Here is an 18,540-nt window from a genome sequence, read left to right on the forward strand (position 1 = left end):
GTTGTATTTGAAGAAAGAAAAAGATGAAATGAAAAAGAGAGAAAATGAGTTCTGAAATATTAGTTTGATATGTTAGCCTTATAATGTTTTCAAACAGTGGAAAGTAGAGGTTACAGTATTAACATTATTACAGAAAGGATAGATTGCTACTTACCATAATGGTGACATGTTGAGTTGCAGACAGGCACAACGAAAGTAGTGTTACACATTGAGCTTTTGACTAAAGCCTTCTTCTGAAAGGAAAACACACACATTCTGTCAGGAATGACTGAAAGTAGCAACCATGTGTGGGTGAGGTGTACGTGATTGTGTGAATGTATAGGAGACTTTATCTGAAAGCTCAATATGTAACAGTCATTTCATTGTGCATGTTTGCAATCAACATGTCATATTCATGGTGAGTAGCAGTCTATCTTTTTCCTTGTAATGTTTTGTTAGTTTACTTCCTCTGATCCTCTTGTGCTGTGTGTTTGCATCTTTAGGGCCCACAGTGAAATTTGTTTTAAAGTATTTATACTTTCTGCCCATCATTTTATGAGTGTGCACTGCGTACATGCACTCATGTAATTCCTCTTACTGTGTCACCTGCTGTGTGGCATATATTAGCACATAGTTTTGATATAAAGTGAGTAGTCAACACCTATTTATTGTAATTGTTATAGCTCCATAGGAATTATTTCTTGATGCTCCCAATTTTTTTTGTATTTCAAATGTCTGCAAAATGTAGTAAAAATGGTTAATTTTCTTCTCTTCGTCTCTTGTTCAATGTGGAAGATTTCTCTGTAATCTGTGTGTCATATGCTTGACAGCCTGAATATATGACACATTTTCATTTTTAATTCAAATCTCTTAATCTTTGTGGATAACTAGTATTGGAATAGTAACCAGGAAATATATAGATTCTAGTGATGAGTCATAGATATCTGCAAGAGAAATGATTCATGTGACCAGAATAAAGACAGATGATGGTACCATACCTGTATATCACTGACAGCGAGTCCAACAAGCAAGTTTGTCAGAATGACTGTGACGAGAAGCACGAAGCCGAAAAACAGCAGATGTGCAGTCCCTGCATACTGCAGTGGCTGGTCCGCATCATAAAAAATGTCCTCGAACTCCAGCTCTCCAGACATCATCACCACAGTCTTGAGTACACTGCGCAGCGCACCTCTGGATGCACAGAACGTCATTCTGTTGAGAAGTGCAGCTCAAGTGTACTTCTGTTACAATGATAATCATGACCAAAATTACAAGTACATTTGAGAGCAGAGCTGTAGGCCAGAAAGTATTATGTTTGTTTGACATTGTGATGAATAGTAATTTATTAATAGTCATACTCAGCTCTTCATAAAGTAACCTAAAATTTTACAAGTGTATCAACAATCCTGGTAGTTGCTACAAGTAGTTTGTTATGACAATGGGTAAAATACCCTTGTTTTAAGGGTTCTCTCATGTAATTAATTGAAATATCTTATGAGATGCACAATTGTATTCTGCATTTCCCTGAAGAAACAATACATAATGAAAGTAATGTTTTATGACTTAAATCAAATGGATGCTTATTGTCTGCAAAATTAGGCTTGTTAAACAAACATTAATCAGCTCCCTCTACATACCTTGACAGTGTTTGTGATTTGCTGTGACAAGGACTACAAAAATGCGTAAGATGGCCAGATGGGTTGGATACTGACAACGACATTTAAAGCATTATTCCAGACAACTCCAAAGACTTGCAGGAGCATTCAAATACACAGACTTTGCAGACTAGTCAAGGTATGTGATTGCTCCCCTACATTTCCCATGGAATGGAGTTGCTATTTTATCTTGGTGGGTATCTATGTTAACATCTCAATTGGCAGTGTTAGTAATGTTGCAGTCATTAAGATGAGAGAAAAACAGCAAAATCTGGGGCCCTTTACTGTGATGTTGGTGGGCGATACATATCACCTCAACTGAAGGATCCATTTTTGCACAATGAAAAATTCCAATCAGTATCACACAGTCTTCCTCGATGTGCGTGCAGACTCCCCAAAAGGCTTGCTCAGGTTTGGAGTACCCTGTGTTATCCACATATATCTGCAACGTTTCACTTGTTTCCTGTTGTCCATGGTCCTGAGCTGGTATCTCACAGCTCACTGACATCTAAAAACTTTGTGGGCAAGAGCAAGAAATTCTGTTCCAAATAACCATATAACCATATGATATGATTCCTTCTCACGTATTCATTGGGAATGGGCCAGGAATGACCAGCGAAGACTTCCTGCTGCAATTCCTACCATGGAGGGAACAGTGTTTTACCCATGAGCCATGATAAACGTTGTTTGTATTTTAAACAATCTTCTGCTGCAATTCATTACATATTTTTTACAGAAAGGGATGTTTTCCTATGCAGGTGGTCAATACCAATGATAGTATGAAAATAGTGATAAGTTTAATTAGCAATCCTTCCCGTTGTTTCCAAAAAAACAACTCAAATTTGTGTTCTATGGTCATTCAAAGTAGCTTATATGTTAAACTGTTTAAATTCTGTCATTACTGAAGGGGGTCAGTGCCTAAGACACTTGGCTCTAAAATGGAATTAATGAAGTTGAATTCATTGCCTAGTTACTTTCTCCTCGTTTTGTTTATACATATCACTGTACATAGGGTGTTATTGGCATATGGGTCTTAACTGAGAAGAGCAGTTTTAAAATAACTTTTGAATCACTAACAAATACTACCTATTTTTATTGCTAATCATTCAGTTTTGAGATTACTGAGAAACACCTTATGTTCGCCTGATGATAGTTATGTGTGTCACTGTGATCCCACCTTTTGGAATGATTCTCTTGAATAAATGCACTTCCAATCTACAATGCAAAACTCAGGAAAGTTAGTTCTGCACTTCTGTTTCATTTATGATAAGCTTAGCACCGACCTGCTTGTTTTCTTTCCCACCTTTTTAATTATTAAGACAGCTCTGCGATATTGTGGGAAGTGGTTTCCTGTTAACTTCTTGTTACTGTGCAAGGAGGAATGACTGCCCAGAATTATGTCAATGCTTTGGGTGAACAAGTGCATTCCATGGTTCACAACATTCACAAGATGTTCAAGAACAAGGAAAATGTTTTCCGAGATGGCAATGCCAAAATGCACTCTAACTATTCTGTTTAGACAGGGTTTGATGAACGCACATTTCAATCCCCCTCCTGTCCCACACAGTTTCGCAGAATGCGGATTATCAAACATTTCTGATTGCTGTAGATTCCCTCCCTCATTACTGCTAATGAAACAAAGTACTGTACAAAATTGCTCTTGAACAATTGGTGACCTATTACCATTCATTGTACAAAGAACTAGAGCTTTATGTATTGCAGGTTAAATAATCTTGTTCATTCATGTGTTATTTTGATGCCCATCTGTGCAATTCATATACAATGTAAGTTAATACAAAACTTTATATGTACTGTGTTTCAAATTGTGGCAACTACACTCCTGGAAATGGAAAAAAGAACACATTGACACCGATGTGTCAGACCCACCATACTTGCTCCGGACACTGCGAGAGGGCTGTACAAGCAATGATCACACGCACGGCACAGCGGACACACCAGGAACCGCGGTGTTGGCCGTCGAATGGCGCTAGCTGCGCAGCATTTGTGCACCGCCGCCGTCAGTGTCAGCCAGTTTGCCGTGGCATACGGAGCTCCATCGCAGTCTTTAACACTGGTAGCATGCCGCGACAGCGTGGACGTGAACCGTATGTGCAGTTGACGGACTTTGAGCGAGGGCGTATAGTGGGCATGCGGGAGGCCGGGTGGACGTACCGCCGAATTGCTCTACACGTGGGGCGTGAGGTCTCCACAGTACATCGATGTTGTCGCCAGTGGTCGGCGGAAGGTGCACGTGCCCGTCGACCTGGGACCGGACCGCAGCGACGCATGGATGCACGCCAAGACCGTAGGATCCTACGCAGTGCCGTAGGGGACCGCACCGCCACTTCCCACCAAATTAGGGACACTGTTGCTCCTGGGGTATCGGCGAGGACCATTCGCAACCGTCTCCATGAAGCTGGGCTACGTTCCCGCACACTGTTAGGCCGTCTTCCGCTCACGCCCCAACATCGTGCAGCCCGCCTCCAGTGGTGTCGCGACAGGCGTGAATGGAGGGACGAATGGAGACGTGTCGTCTTCAGCGATGAGGGTCGCTTCTGCCTTGGTGCCAATGATGGTCGTATGCGTGTTTGGCACCGTGCAGGTGAGCGCCACAATCAGGACTGCATACGACCGAGGCACACAGGGCCAACACCCGGCATCATGGTGTGGGGAGCGATCTCCTACACTGGCCGTACACCACTGGTGATCGTCGAGGGGACACTGAATAGTGCACGGTACATCCAAACCGTCATCGAACCCATCGTTCTACCATTCCTAGACCGGCAAGGGAACTTGCTGTTCCAACAGGACAATGCACGTCCGCATGTATCCCGTGCCACCCAACGTGCTCTAGAAGGTGTAAGTCAACTACCCTGGCCAGCAAGATCTCCGGATCTGTCCCCCATTGAGCATGTTTGGGACTGGATGAAGCGTCGTCTCACGCGGTCTGCACGTCCAGCACGAACGCTGGTCCAACTGAGACGCCAGGTGGAAATGGCATGGCAAGCCGTTCCACAGGACTACATCCAGCATCTCTAGGATCGTCTCCATGGGAGAATAGCAGCCTGCATTGCTGCGAAAGGTGGATATACACTGTACTAGTGCCGACATTGTGCATGCTCTGTTGCCTGTGTCTATGTGCCTGTGGTTCTGTCAGTGTGATCATGTGATGTATCTGACCCCAGAAATGTGTCAATAAAGTTTCCCCTTCCTGGGACAATGAATTCACGGTGTTCTTATTTCAATTTCCAGGAGTGTAGATGCACTGAATATGGGAATAAGGAACTGAAATCAAAAGAAATATGCAAGTTTCAGTGGTTAATTAGTTCTAGTCATTGCATAAGGGCTGTTGTGTTGTTATTCTGTGTCACAGGCTGTGGAGGCTCTTTGCTACAGAATGAGCTGCATTGAGCTGCTTTACTTAAGTCATTGCAAATAAATTTTAAGTCTCTTCCATCCTAATTTTCCCAAGTTACTTTGAATGTTGTCCAAGTATTTCCTGTGTGATGTCCAAGAGGTCATCCTCCAGTGGGAAATGTGGCTTTCGTCTCATGGTGCTCTGTAAGTGTGCCATGTTATTTGGTTTTAATTTCGGCTATTATACTCAGTTCATTAATAAGTTCGTGGTTAAGTAATATTCTCCAATCATTATTAATGTGTCTTCCATAAGATTTTACATTCAAGTAACTTTAAAAAGAAAAAGAAAGTTCAAGTTTCAGATCTATAGATTAATGATTTTTCTATGTGGACTTCTGAATTCCTAGAAAATAACTCCTTTGGAATCTGTCATAAGATTCCATTTCAGTATTTACAGAGTTGTCCGAGGTTCGCATGGCACTGATACAATTAAATTCTTTGTTCCAGTATGAGATTTTCACTCTGCAGCAGAGTGTGTGCTGATATGAAACTTCCTGGCATATTAAAACTGCGTGCTGGACCGAGACTCGAAGTCATGACCTTTGCCTTTCATGGGCAAGTGCTCTACCAAGTGAACTACCCAACCACGACTCACGACCCATCCTCACAGCTTCAGTTCTGCCAGTACCTCGTCTCCTACCTTCCAAACTTCACAGAAGCTCTTCTGCAAAGAATGCAGGAGATGAGGTACTGGCAGAATTGAAGCTGTGAGGACGGGTTGTGAGTCATGCTTGGGTAGCTCAGTCGTTAGAGCACTAGACTGAAAAAAAACAAAGGTTTTGAGTTCGAGTCTTGGTCCCGCACACAGTTTTAATCTGCGAGGAAATTTCAAATTCTTTGTTTTTTGTAGAAGCTTTGTTATTTATTTGTCGTGTGTTGTTATTTAATGAAAAGCGATGTAAGGTGAAGAGTTGTACCATTGATAGCATGTATTAATTGTGCTGTAAGAACATTTAATTCATTTTTATGATCAGCGAGTACAGTAATATCACCACAAATGTGAGGATATTAATGTTGCTATCTAATTATTCCCTATTTTCTAATAAATTTAATTTTTCACTTATTTTGCTGGTCATAATACTGTAAATAATGAATCCGCCCTGTTGATTCCTGTTTGATCTCTGTAGGGGCTTTGGTGTCAACTTTTATTTTACATATTGGGTTTAGAGTGCAGAAGTTTGTTCAATTTGACATTTCGTAGTTATACCAAGATGCCTTACGTTTTTCCATAAAGTCACTGTTACTATTGTCAAATGTTGTTATTCAATTGATGAAAAGTATTATGTAGGGGAATGGCAATTAGTATGAGTTGGTGGAAAGTAATGACCAATTAGTTTTTCTCAGATTTGTCCTTAGACAATGAATACATGCAGTGCTTCAAATAAATCATAGACATCAACATCACTCCTCCATTTGCTAGAACTTAAATGATATACTTGTTGAATCTGTGTCTGTTAGCTTGGGCAAGTTCAAAAGAATGCAGAATCTTCAGCTGTGATACATATTACATAAATTGAAGGTGGAGGGGACAGAAAGGAAATGAAAGTAAAGGGAAGGAACTAATGATATCAGCTGCATGGGGACGTTGTGTGGAATCAGCAGCGACGAGTGAAAATGTGTTCCGGACCATGACTTGAACCCAGGATCTGCTGCTTACTAGACAGTTGGGTTAACTTCTGCGCCACCTGGACACAGTGTTTATTGCAAATGCGTGGACTTTTTCAGCATGCTCCTATCCAGCACCACCTATCTGCAGTACCTATCCATGGCCTCTATGCTCACTAATTTTAGATTCGCACTAGAAGTCAAATGTAAATGTGCATCTGCACTGCAAGTTGTGATTCGCTGCCCATCAAGATGAAGCAATTATATGAATGCAAGGTGTCTGTTCTTTCAGACGTCTGCACTATGCAGAATCTGCAGCTCTGATACATATTATGTAAACTGAATTTGGAGGAGGGAGAAAAGAAAGGAAAGGGAATGGAAGAAACTATTGATATTAGCTGCATTGGGACTTTATGCGGAATCAACAGTGACAAGTGAAAATGTTTGCTGGACTGGGACTCAAACAGAGGATAGTCGATGCATTTGCAATAAAAACTGTGTCCAGGTGGCTAATTGATTAATGCAACTGCTTAGAAAGCAGGAGATTCTGGATGTGTGTCGCAGTCCATCACACATTTTCAATTGTCGCTGCTGATTCCGCATAAAGTTCCGATGCAGCTGATATCATTAGTTCCTTCCCTTTCCTTTCCTTTCTCCCCCCTCCAACTTCAATTTAGATAAATTTTTTGTTTTTAAAATTCAGTCTTAATCACACCACGTATGTTACAAGAACATAGGTGACCGGTTTCGGTCATATCACATGACCAACATCAGACCCATGGCATCCTTTGAAGATGGTAGGTGGAGCACTCTTCTCAGGTGCTACGATGTCAACTGGTTGACATCACAGCAGCTGAGAAGAGTGCTCCACCTACCATCTTCAAAGGATGCTATGGGTCTGATGTTGGTCAAGTGATATGACCGAAACTGGTCACCTATGTTCTTGTAACATACGTGGTGTGATTAAGACTGAATTTTAAAAACAAAAAATTTAAAAAAATTTTAATCACTGTTCCAAAAATGTTTATTAAAATTACATAAATTTTATTTGTTTCTGAGTGTTGAGGCTGGTGAATGGTCTAATTTTCAGCATCAGTTTACCGTGTTACATGTGAGAAGTAATATTATCAAAGTAACATTAACCAAACAATGGAAAATCCAGGATGGAATGTAACAATATTATGAGAAGGAAAGTTGCTACTCAACAAATAGCAGAGATGCTGAGTCTCAGATAGGCACAACAAAAAGACTCTCACAATTAAAGCTTTCAGCCATTGAGGCCTTCGTCAAAAACACACACACACACACACACACACACACACACACACACACACACACACACACAAAAGCTCAGGTCGCACATACGACTGTAATCTCTGGCAACTGAAACCACACTGCCCACAGCACTTGTGTGTGTGTGTGTGTGTGTGTGTGTGTGTGTGTGTGTGTGTGTGCGCGTGTGTGCACGAGTGTGTTTTGTTGACATGGTAGCATTAATGTTTAATTAGTCCAATGAATGAATGAATGAATGAATAATGAAATCCCACCCACACAATCCAGTTTCTGTTTCCACCATGTTTTAATCTGCAGTGTCATTCAAGTAGTATGGGCTATACCAAGATTGGATGGTATAGGCCACATAATTTTTTTTTTAAAGGGCTCTAGGTCAAGGTTCAAGAAGAAGTGTACTGGTGAGGGTAGGGGAGTGGTCTGAATCTGCAATGATGCCTTCAGTTTCAAGTGTTTTGGAAGATGAAATAAACAGAAAGTGCTATTACTGATTGTTTCAGTGTTCCTAGAACTACACTTCAAAAGAGATTAAAACTGTTATAGAGAATGAGCAATGAAAATATTTATTTTACTTTCAAATTTTAAAATTAGAAAAGTGTTGTTTAACTCACTTGCATTGTGTGAAAAAATGAAACTATTGTTTTCTGTTGTAAAATTTACATTTCTGTTATAAGTTTTCACTTTGATTTTTTATTATATTGGTTCACTATGTTTTCTGTCCGTCTGGGTGTCTGACTGTTGGAAGACTCCTTTTTCTGAGGGATGGGTAGAAGTATCTGGCTGAAATCTGTGTCACAAACTAAGGTGTGAAAAGTTTCTAAGTCAATGCAGTCAAATGATATCGCTATTTATATCACACATTTCGATACTCACAAACTCGCTTGTCAAAACATATAGAGGACTTCCTGTTGACTTACAATCATGACATTTGACAATAAGCAAGGCATCACAGTGCAAGTAAAGGGAAAAAATCCGAACATTATCAGTTTGTAATTAGATCACATCAAAATATTTTGTTGCTTGTCTGTCTGTTGAGACCCCTTTTTCTTAGGAGTGCATATAAGTATCAAATTGAAACTTATGTCTAATACTGAAGTCTGTGTTTCCTTGGCAGTATAAGAAATTTAAGCATCTAGCTTGATGCAATCAAAAGATACAGCAATTTGTAAAGACCTCTTTTTTTTTTCAGGAGCAGGTAGAGGTGTCAAGTACCATAGTACCAAATGTTAAGTTCTGTGGCCCTTGGTTGTATAAATAATTTGAGCTTCTAAATCAGTGGAATCGAAAGATACGGCCATATGTCACATATTTTGATACTTGCAAACCCGCTCATCAGAAGCCATAGAGGAACTGCCTGTGTGTATGTGTTGCCCCTGATGATCTAATGCTAAAGCACAGGCCTAGAAACTGAGGGTCGCAGGATTGAATCTCGGTCGGACCATGGGTTTCTTAGTCTTCGTTTTGAACTAGCCTTCACGATCTCATGGATACCATGTTATACAAGTTCTCATCAGTGAAATTTGAAACATATCATGCAACTCTGCACATATCCACCGACGAAGCGTAATGAAAAAATTGATTGAAAAAGGTAGAAAAAAATAAAGACTTGCATCTGGCCATTGAGCCATAAGCCCATACTAGCCGCCATTTTCCTATATCTTGTTCTAAGTAAGATATGCATAAGAAATACCGCATATTGTTCTAAGAATACAAGTACCCGAACTTCGAACCAGTAAAACTGGAAAAAAAATAACGAGATTCGGAAAAATCTGAGGAAGCGAAGGTCGTTACACGGTGGATTAAGGACGGAAAAGACTCACCATGATTTAATAACGAGATTCGGAAAATCCTGAGGAAACAGAGGCTGTTGCACTAACGATTCAAAAGAGAACGCGCAATCAAAGGTTGGTAGAGAATCTTACGTCTGTGAAAAGATCTATGCGCAAAGCGTACAACTACCATTGTCATACGTTAGCGAAAGATCTGGCAGAGAACCCAAGAAAATTCTGGTCCTGTGTAAAATCGGTAAGTGGGTCTAAGGTTTCGATCCAGTCACTTGTTAACCAATCTGGTGTGGCAGTTGAACATAGCGAAACGAAAGCCGAAGTTTTAAATTTCACGTTTAAGAAATCGTTCTCGCAGGAAAATCGTATAAACATACCGTCGTTTGACCATCAAACGGGCTCCCGTATGGATGACATAATAGTAATTCATAAGCTTGCCTGGCGTGGGGAGGCAACTGAGGAAGTTGAAAACAAGTAAGTCGCCAGGTCCGGGTGGAATCCAGTTCGGTTTTTCAAACAGTACTCTACAGCGTTAGCCGCTTACCTAGCTTGCATTAATCGCGAATCTCTCGCCCAGCGCAAAATCCCAAGCGACTGAAAAAAAGTGCAGGTGGTTACTCCAGTATTATAAGGAGCGCAAAAGAACGGACTCGCAAAACTGCAGACAAATATCGCTAACATCGGTTTGCTGCAGAATCCTTGAATACATTCTCACTTCGAATATGGTAAATTTTCTTGAGTTCGAGAATCTTATGTCCACGAATCAGCATGGATTTAGAAAGCATTGCTCGCGCGAAACTCAGCTTGCCCTTTCCTCACATGATATATGCGAACTATGGACGAAGGGCAACAGGCAGATTCCATATTTCTAGATTTTCAGAAAGCGTTTGACACGATGTGCCATTGCAGGCTGTTTAAGAAGGTACAGCATATGGAATAGGTTCACAGATATGTGAATGACTCAAAGACTTCCTATGGAATAGAACCCAGTATGTTTTCCTCGATGGCTAGTGTTCATCAGAAACAGGTTCAAAATGGTTCAAATGGCTCTGAGCACTATGGGATCAGAGAGAGGGGTATCGTCAGGAGAGCCCCAGGGAAGTGCAGTTGTTTGCTAATGATACTGTGGTGTAAGGTAAGGTGTCGAAGCTGAGTGACTGTAGCAGGATCCATGATGATTTAGATAAAATTTCTAGTTGGTGCGATGAATGGTAGCTAGCTCTAAATGCAGAATAATGTAAGTTAACGCAGATGAGTAGGAAACACAAACCCATAATGTTCGGATTGGGCGTAACGTTACAAAGCGATATGAAATGCAGCGATCATGTGAGGAGTGTGGTTTGGGGGCAAATGGTCGACTTCGGTTTATTGGGAGAACTCTAGGAATATGTGGTTCATCTGTAAAGGAAACTGCATGTAGGATGCTAGTGTGACCTATCCTTGATTACTGCTTGAGTGTTTGGGGTCCGTACCAGGTCGGATTAAAGGAAGACATTGAAGCAATTCAGAGGCGGGCTGCTCGATTCTTTATTGGTAGATTCGAACAACACGCAAGTGTTACGGAGATGCTTCAGGGAGTCAAATGGGAATCCCTGGAGGGAAGGCAAAGTTCGAGGAACGCTATTGGGAAAATTTAGAGAACCGGCATTTGAAGCTGACTACATAACGATTCTACTGCTTCCAACATATATTTCGCGTAATGACCACAAAGGTAAGATACGAGAAATTACGGCTCATACGGAAGCATAAAGACAGTCTTTTTTCCCCTCCCTGTATTTGCCAGTGGAATTGAAAAAGAAATAACTATAGTTCAATTCTTTTATCTTGGCGGCTCGCGCATGCCTGCCCAGACGCTGGAGATTGCTGCGTTGCCAGTTGCACACGACGCACGCGCCAATAGGAGCAGCGCCATAGTATAGCATAGTTCGCAAGCTTACGTGTAGGGGGGAGCGCGCAGTTCGTGAAGTAAAGCCACCACGGCCGCATTAACCCTTTCGCTGCTACAAAGACGTGCTCCCTGCATTCCGCGCTGTGGGCGATTTTGTCACTGCACTGCTCGCCTGTGCAGACACATTGTGTTCCGACTGCTTTGACACTCTTTATCATTTGATTCCACAAAAACTATTTGGCTCAAAAATTAGATTTTTACCTATCTTCTTGACTGATACCTTCCCCCCATAAATGACTTAATTTTGTTTCGATGTTCAATGCAGTTATTATGCAGCATTAAATATAGTAAACCTTTGCACGAAATTTTGAAGAGTTTGCAGAGGTAAAAGTCCATAGAATATACTTTCCGTATGGTTGATTTTAGTTGCCACAATGTTGAGAATGAAATGTGGACAAGATACCTATATATTTCATTTAATTTAAGTACCACATAAATGTCATATGTAATATTGAGAAATATTCCACCTTTCGCGACTGTAACAAAAGTTTTACTTACACTGGGCACGTTTGGCTTTATTTTAAAGCACTTCAATCAATCAAAAGGAAGTAGACAAAATACATTAAACAAAACTGTGGACTTACAAAAGCATTAGGACTTGAATATACCGTTTGTCGGTGAAGTGCTCAGAGCTATGTCAAATATAATTTTGTGTGTGGCACACACAAACAGCATTTATTTGCTAAAACACTGATGAGCCAACACAAACGTTGAATATTGTGCTACCGCAGCACAAAACTACGAAAGGTTACTTGGCAATGGAGGACACAAAATACAGTCCTCTTATGATGCTTCAAAAGAGAGAAACGCGTCTGGTCTAAATAAGTCGCTTATTACAGTTGCAGAAGAGGGATATATTTCAATACCATTGGTAAAACTGCGACTGTGGAACAAAAACAAGAAATAGAACATGAATACCATTGTGTATGTGCCATACCTTTCACCGATGGAAGTGCTTTAAAATAAAGCCAAACGCGCCGTGTGTATATAAAACTTTTATTACAGTCGCGAAAGACGGAATATTTCTCAATATTACATACGACACCTATGTGGTTCTTAAATTAAATGAGATATTGTTATACAGTAAATATTATATGAAATTTAGGTATCTTGTCCACATTTCATTCTCAACATTGTGGCAACTAAAATCGACCATACGGGAAGTATACGCTATGGACTTTTACCTCTGCAAACTCTTCAAAATTTCGGGCAGTGGTTTACTACATTTAATGCTGCACATCAAAACAAAATTAAGTCATTTATGGGGGGAAGGTATCAGGCAAGAAGACGTGTAAAAATCAAATTTTTTGGCCAAATAGTTTTTGTGAAATCGAATGATAAGTGTGTCAAAGCAGTGGGAACGCCATGTGTCTGCACAGGCGAGAAGTGCAGTGATGACAAAATCGCGCACAGCGCGGAATGCGGGGAGCACGTGTCTGCAGCAGCGAAAAAGTTAATGAAGAGGCAAAGCAGTAGAAATTTCATTCAAACGAATAAAATTCGTGAAGTAAGGCACTCCAATATTGTTTTTAAATAGAGAAATTATTAAGCACCGTACAAGGTTTGAACTCATAACCTTTCACTTGGCAGCCCAACACCTTAACCGTTCCGCTATCTATGCTCATTGAACAGTGTAACTCTATAAGGACTGTAACACCTCACGCAACTACTCATAAACACTGTTGGTATGACTATGAATTACTCACGCTTCGTAGAAGTACAATAGGAAATAAACAATTACCGCTGTTCTTTATTGCGAAAAGGGAGTTCGTGAGATTGAAACAAACATCTTTCCTTGCTATCGCCTGAATTAGGAGTCTTATTGCTTGTTTGGTTTAATTAATTAATAGAATATGAAGCAATTGGTATAAAGAATGGTTTTTCCAAACTTTCTGTAAAAGGAAGTCTGCTATCAAGACATTGCTTTTGTTCTATTACTTTATTTATAACTGAACGTTTCTAAAACTGAAGACACTCGTCCGTGCTCTGCACTGTTGTCGAGATCTGGCAACGTCGTTCTCTGTTCATTGGCTGACTGTGTTTTGTGACGTCAGATGCGCAGAACGAACCTAAACTCGGCCGCCAAGATATATGACGCGCACTTTAGTAGTGGTACGCTATATTCTCCGCCAGGCGGCACACGGTGGATTGCGGAGTATCTATGTAGATGTAGAACTCGTTTTCGATAGCAACAGAAAAGTTACAGCCGTAGCAGGAGAATGCAGATGACTTATTTAGCCGTCTAGACTGGCCTGCCACAACTGCAACATTTCCGTTTATGCCAAAAACCAGTTGCCCCACGGTATTCCCATTTTATCACTGGGCTGTGTCATTTTGTATGTGGCGCTGTAGCGGCGTGCCACGGCACTCTGGTGCGGGGATTTCAATGTTCGCTTGGACAGCAGACATGCCCTGATCAGCCAGAACATTATGACCACCGACTTACTATTGATATAAAACTCGTCTACGCCAGGTCAGTGTCACCTGGCGAAGAATCGTTGTTAGTGAGACAAACGCACGGTGCCTGTAGTATCAGTGAGCGTGCTGTCCTTGTTTAGAATGGGGAAGGCGCGCGATCTATCTGAGTTTGAACCGAGGGCTGATTGTGACGGCCGGTACGAGCATTTCGGAAACTGTACGACTTCTCCGGTGTGTGGTGAGTGTCTTTTATACGTGGCGAAATAAAAGTGAAACCACTTCCAGACGTCATGGTGTTGGGCGGCCACCCCTCGTTACAGATGTTGGACGTTGTAGGCTGGGCAGGTTGGTAAACAGGACAGGAGGCGGCGAACTGTGGCGGAACTGACATCAGACTTTAATGATGAGCAGAGTACGAATGTGTCTGCACACACAGTGCACCGAACACTCCTAACGGTGGGCCTCCATTGCCGACAGTCCATGCAAGTGCCAATGTCAACATTACGACATCGGCAATTACAACTGAATGGGCACGCGACCCTCGGCACTGGACGTTGGCGTAGTGGCAGATGGTGGCGTGGTCTAATAAAACATACCTTCTCCGTCATGCTGACGGGAGGGTGTGAATTCGTGATCTTCTAGGGGAACAGCTCCTTGACATCTGTACTGCGGGATGGAGACAAGCTGGTGGAGGATCCCTTATGCTCAGGGGAACATTCACGTGGGCATCCATGGGCCCAGTGGAGTTCGTGCAAGCAACATTGGCGGCCAAGGAATATCGTATACTGGGTGAAGATCACGTACAACCCTTCATAACTACGATGTTTCCTTACGGGAGTGGTATTTTTCAACAAGATACGATGTGCTGCCCCCACTCGCCAGATCTGAGCCCGATGGAACACATCTGAGATGTGATTGAACATGGCGTCAGAACTCATCGCTCCCTTCCCGGAATTTAGAGGAATTATGTGACTCGTATGGGCAGATGTGGTGCCACCTGCCTCCAACTATCTACTAAGGCCTCATTGCTTCCATGCCGTGATGCATCACCACTGCTATCCATGCCAACGATGGACATACCGGCTAATATGTAAGTGGTCATGATGCTCTGGCTCATCAGTGTATATCTGCAAACAAGCAAATAGTTAATTCTTTACGTTTTCGAAGTGATAATTAAAACTTTGTGTGTAACCGTGGTAATTGCGTGTTATACGATGTTGTTGCTTCAGCGACTTCTGATTCGACAGTCTCTTAGATTTGTTAACCATGTAACATTGATTGGTAGTATACAGATGCAGAAATTTGCGGATAAATAGCTTTGTTAGTATAAAAGACACATTTCCGCGTTTTAAAATAGGTTTTGTCGGTTTTAGCCGTGTGAGCCAGTGTACATACCTTGTAAGTGGCACGTCAGGAGTCGTCTTATTAAGTTGCGACTATTGATATAGATCATGATATTGGCAGGAAGCTTATAGATTTTCTCAACCGTTGAAAGACAGCAAATTCGAGAGAGAAACTCGGTGGCTGTAAACCGGCGTGGCCGACTTACTTGAAAGGCGCGTGGTGGTGGAAGATGACGCCGAAGCTGAGGCTGAAGGCAACGAGCAGGCAGCAGTAGGCCATGAGGAACTTGGCGAAGTTGACGGCGACGGTGGTGAACATCTGGACATAGAGGCCGAAGACGGGGAAGCGGCCGACGAGCAGCATGAGCTCGAGCCAGGTGAGGAAGATGCCGAGCGCGAGCACGTGCCGCTGCCACACGGGCTCCTCGCCGGCGCCGCCGAACCAGCAGAGGAAGGCGCTGGCGATGATGAGCCACTGCAGCCAGTTCTCCCAGGAGCGCAGGTAGCCGGCGCGTGAGTGCACCATCTGGAAGAGCTCCTTGGCGAGCAGCAGCGTGTTGAGCGCGAGCAGCAGGTAGCCGGCGGGCGCGTGCAGCCACAGCCAGGCGGACGGCCGCGGCGCGCCCGTCAGCACGAACACCGTGTACGCGAACACGAACACCGCGTGGAACAGCAGGCTCAGCAGGAAGAACTTGCGGATGCGCCGCCACTTGAGGCACAGGAACGCCTCGCACAGCGGGTGCTTCAGCAGGTGCCGCAGCCCCACCTGTGGCACACGTACATAAGTAATGCAACACATTTTTTCCCATCAAATCAGCTTGGTTTTATTCAGGATTCCGACACACACATTATTCCCCATTCCTTTGGTTGCAAATGCCTATTTTTCAACACAATCTCCGTTCAATGCGACGCTCTTGCGCCACTTTACTTTGATGGTCTGTATGTCCACATGGTACCGCACTACTGGTCGACAATGGAACCAACATCTTGCTGCATCAATAACCTCCACATCATCCACGCGCTGCTTCCAGCGGAGTGCATCCTTGATTAGACCAAACATGTTGAAGTCGTAAGGTGCGAGATCCGGGCTGTAGGGTGGATGAGGAAGCACAGTACAATGTTTTGCGAGCACCTCTCGGGTGTGTAGTCTTGTGTTGTCATATAGGAGGAGGAGGAGTTCGTTTGCATTTTTGTGTGGACAAACACGCTGAAGTCGTTTATCCAGTTTCCTAGACGTAGTCAGAGCTGTTTGCGGCCGGGCCGGCACGCGGGTGTTTGGACAAGTTTGCGAGACCGTGTTGCGATAATGACAGATACCGTGCTTTTGTTTACTGCCAGCTCTCCGTAGACATTCTACAAGCGCCTATGAATATCTGCGACGCTCTGGTTTTCCTCCAAAGAAATTCAATGGCAGCTCTCTGCTCGGAACGCACCTCCATTACAGACGCCATTTTTGGAGGCTACATATATGGTCGCCACGTATCGGAACTTCACGAAAATACAGGGGCTGAAGCGGGAATATTCCACGATCTCCCACAACCCATTCTACATTTTTCACCGGAAAGTGCCCGAGAAAAAAGGGTTGCACTACTTAGTGGACGTCCAACGTACTTCATCGTTTATTTTCGTTTGATTCGTGTTCGTGAATGAAACTGTGGTGCCTATTTACAAGTCCGCAGAGTTGCGCAGACTGCCTAAATTCGATGCCTCCCACCCTGTTTCTGCATGTTGCACGAAACTGGAGGGAAATCTATTGGCTTGTTCGAGCAGCACATCAGCGGGCGATGAACAGCTTCAGGGCGCTGACGATTTTCGCACCCCTCGAGCCTTGGATAACAGATAAATATAGACCTCGCATAGCTCTATCTCTACCGTATTGATGTTCGAAAGCAGGAACTAAGGCACTCACATGACGGAGGGCAAAAAGCCGAGTCTGTCACTACGCACTGTGCCAAGTGGAGCTGACAGTTGAAGTTTTACTCATTTAGAGCTGAAATCAGGCATTGATTTTACTACTGAACGACGTGTTGTACTAGTATTACAGAAGTAGTAGTACAACTCGATTTTTCCGAAATTTCCAATGCTAATGCGATGGTTATCGTTTTTACAGTTACTTAGGTGATATGGTAACAAGCACTTTGGGACATTGTATTAGCAGTTCTTTCTTTTTACAAACGACGGAATTACAGTTTTTCAGTGAATTCCTTTATTTTTTGTACTGCGAGTCATTTAATTCACAGCGTCCACAGGAGTATAACACAAAATATTTTTTGATATTCACCCTCTACCTCCCCCACATTATAATTCTTTCCTTCCCTCCCTCCCTCCCTCTCTCTCGCTCTCTCTCTCTCTCTCACACACACACACACACACACACACACACACACACACACACAAACGCGCGCGCGCGCGCGCGCAGAGCAATCTGTCGGCTGATAGCGCGGTCTGTGTGTAGGCCGCACTTGTGAGGGCAGATAGCAGATCACAGTCATCAGTCGCTGGCTGCTCGGAATTCCCACGCAATCTGATGAATCGCATGCGATGTTTGAAAATATGGCTGCCTGCCTGCGATTCGCTTATCTAGATACTAATCGTAGCTACGCAGATTTGTTTCATTTCGTGCTTTTGTTTACTGCCAGCTGTCCGTAGACATTCTACAAGCGCCAAGTAGAGTAAGAAATGTACGTTAGAATTTATAGTTAATGAGGAAGCACGAATCACTTTGAAAAGTGGGACTATTGCTGAAGTTCCGACTTACATTTAGAAAAAAATACAAATATAAATCCGGCCGCGGTGGCCGAGCGGTTCTAGGCACTTCAGTTCGGAACCGCGCGACTGCTACGGTCGCAGGTTCGAATGCTGCCTCGGGCATGGATGTGTGTGATGTCCTTAGGTTAGTTAGGTTTAAGTAGTTCTAAGTTCTAGGGGAATGATGACCTCAGATGTTAAGTCCCATTTGAACAAATACAAAAACATTCACACTCTCCGATTTCGCAGTGACTAAAATTTTGCAGCTTGTGCTGCAGAATTAAGATTTCATAGGAAGCTCATGGCAATAGTCACCATAAACAGTGCTCCATCTTGTGACATCCATTTTTTTT

General features: G+C 42.8%; 1 protein-coding gene across 1 annotated transcript in view; it reads right to left on the reverse strand.

Annotated features, from left to right (window-relative positions):
- The window catches only part of LOC126481411 (transient receptor potential channel pyrexia-like), a 202,319-nt gene that overhangs the window by 16,163 nt on the left and 167,616 nt on the right, over positions 1-18,540 (reverse strand). Inside the window, exons 7-8 of the mRNA XM_050105187.1 lie at positions 15,646-16,205; positions 978-1,170 (exon numbers count right to left, since the gene is read on the reverse strand). Coding sequence (XP_049961144.1) covers positions 978-1,170; positions 15,646-16,205 — 753 coding nt within the window. The remainder of the gene's footprint in view (positions 1-977; positions 1,171-15,645; positions 16,206-18,540) is intronic.

Source organism: Schistocerca serialis, chromosome 1 (genome assembly GCF_023864345.2).
Source record: "Schistocerca serialis cubense isolate TAMUIC-IGC-003099 chromosome 1, iqSchSeri2.2, whole genome shotgun sequence".
NCBI classification, from domain to species: Eukaryota; Metazoa; Arthropoda; class Insecta; order Orthoptera; family Acrididae; genus Schistocerca; species Schistocerca serialis.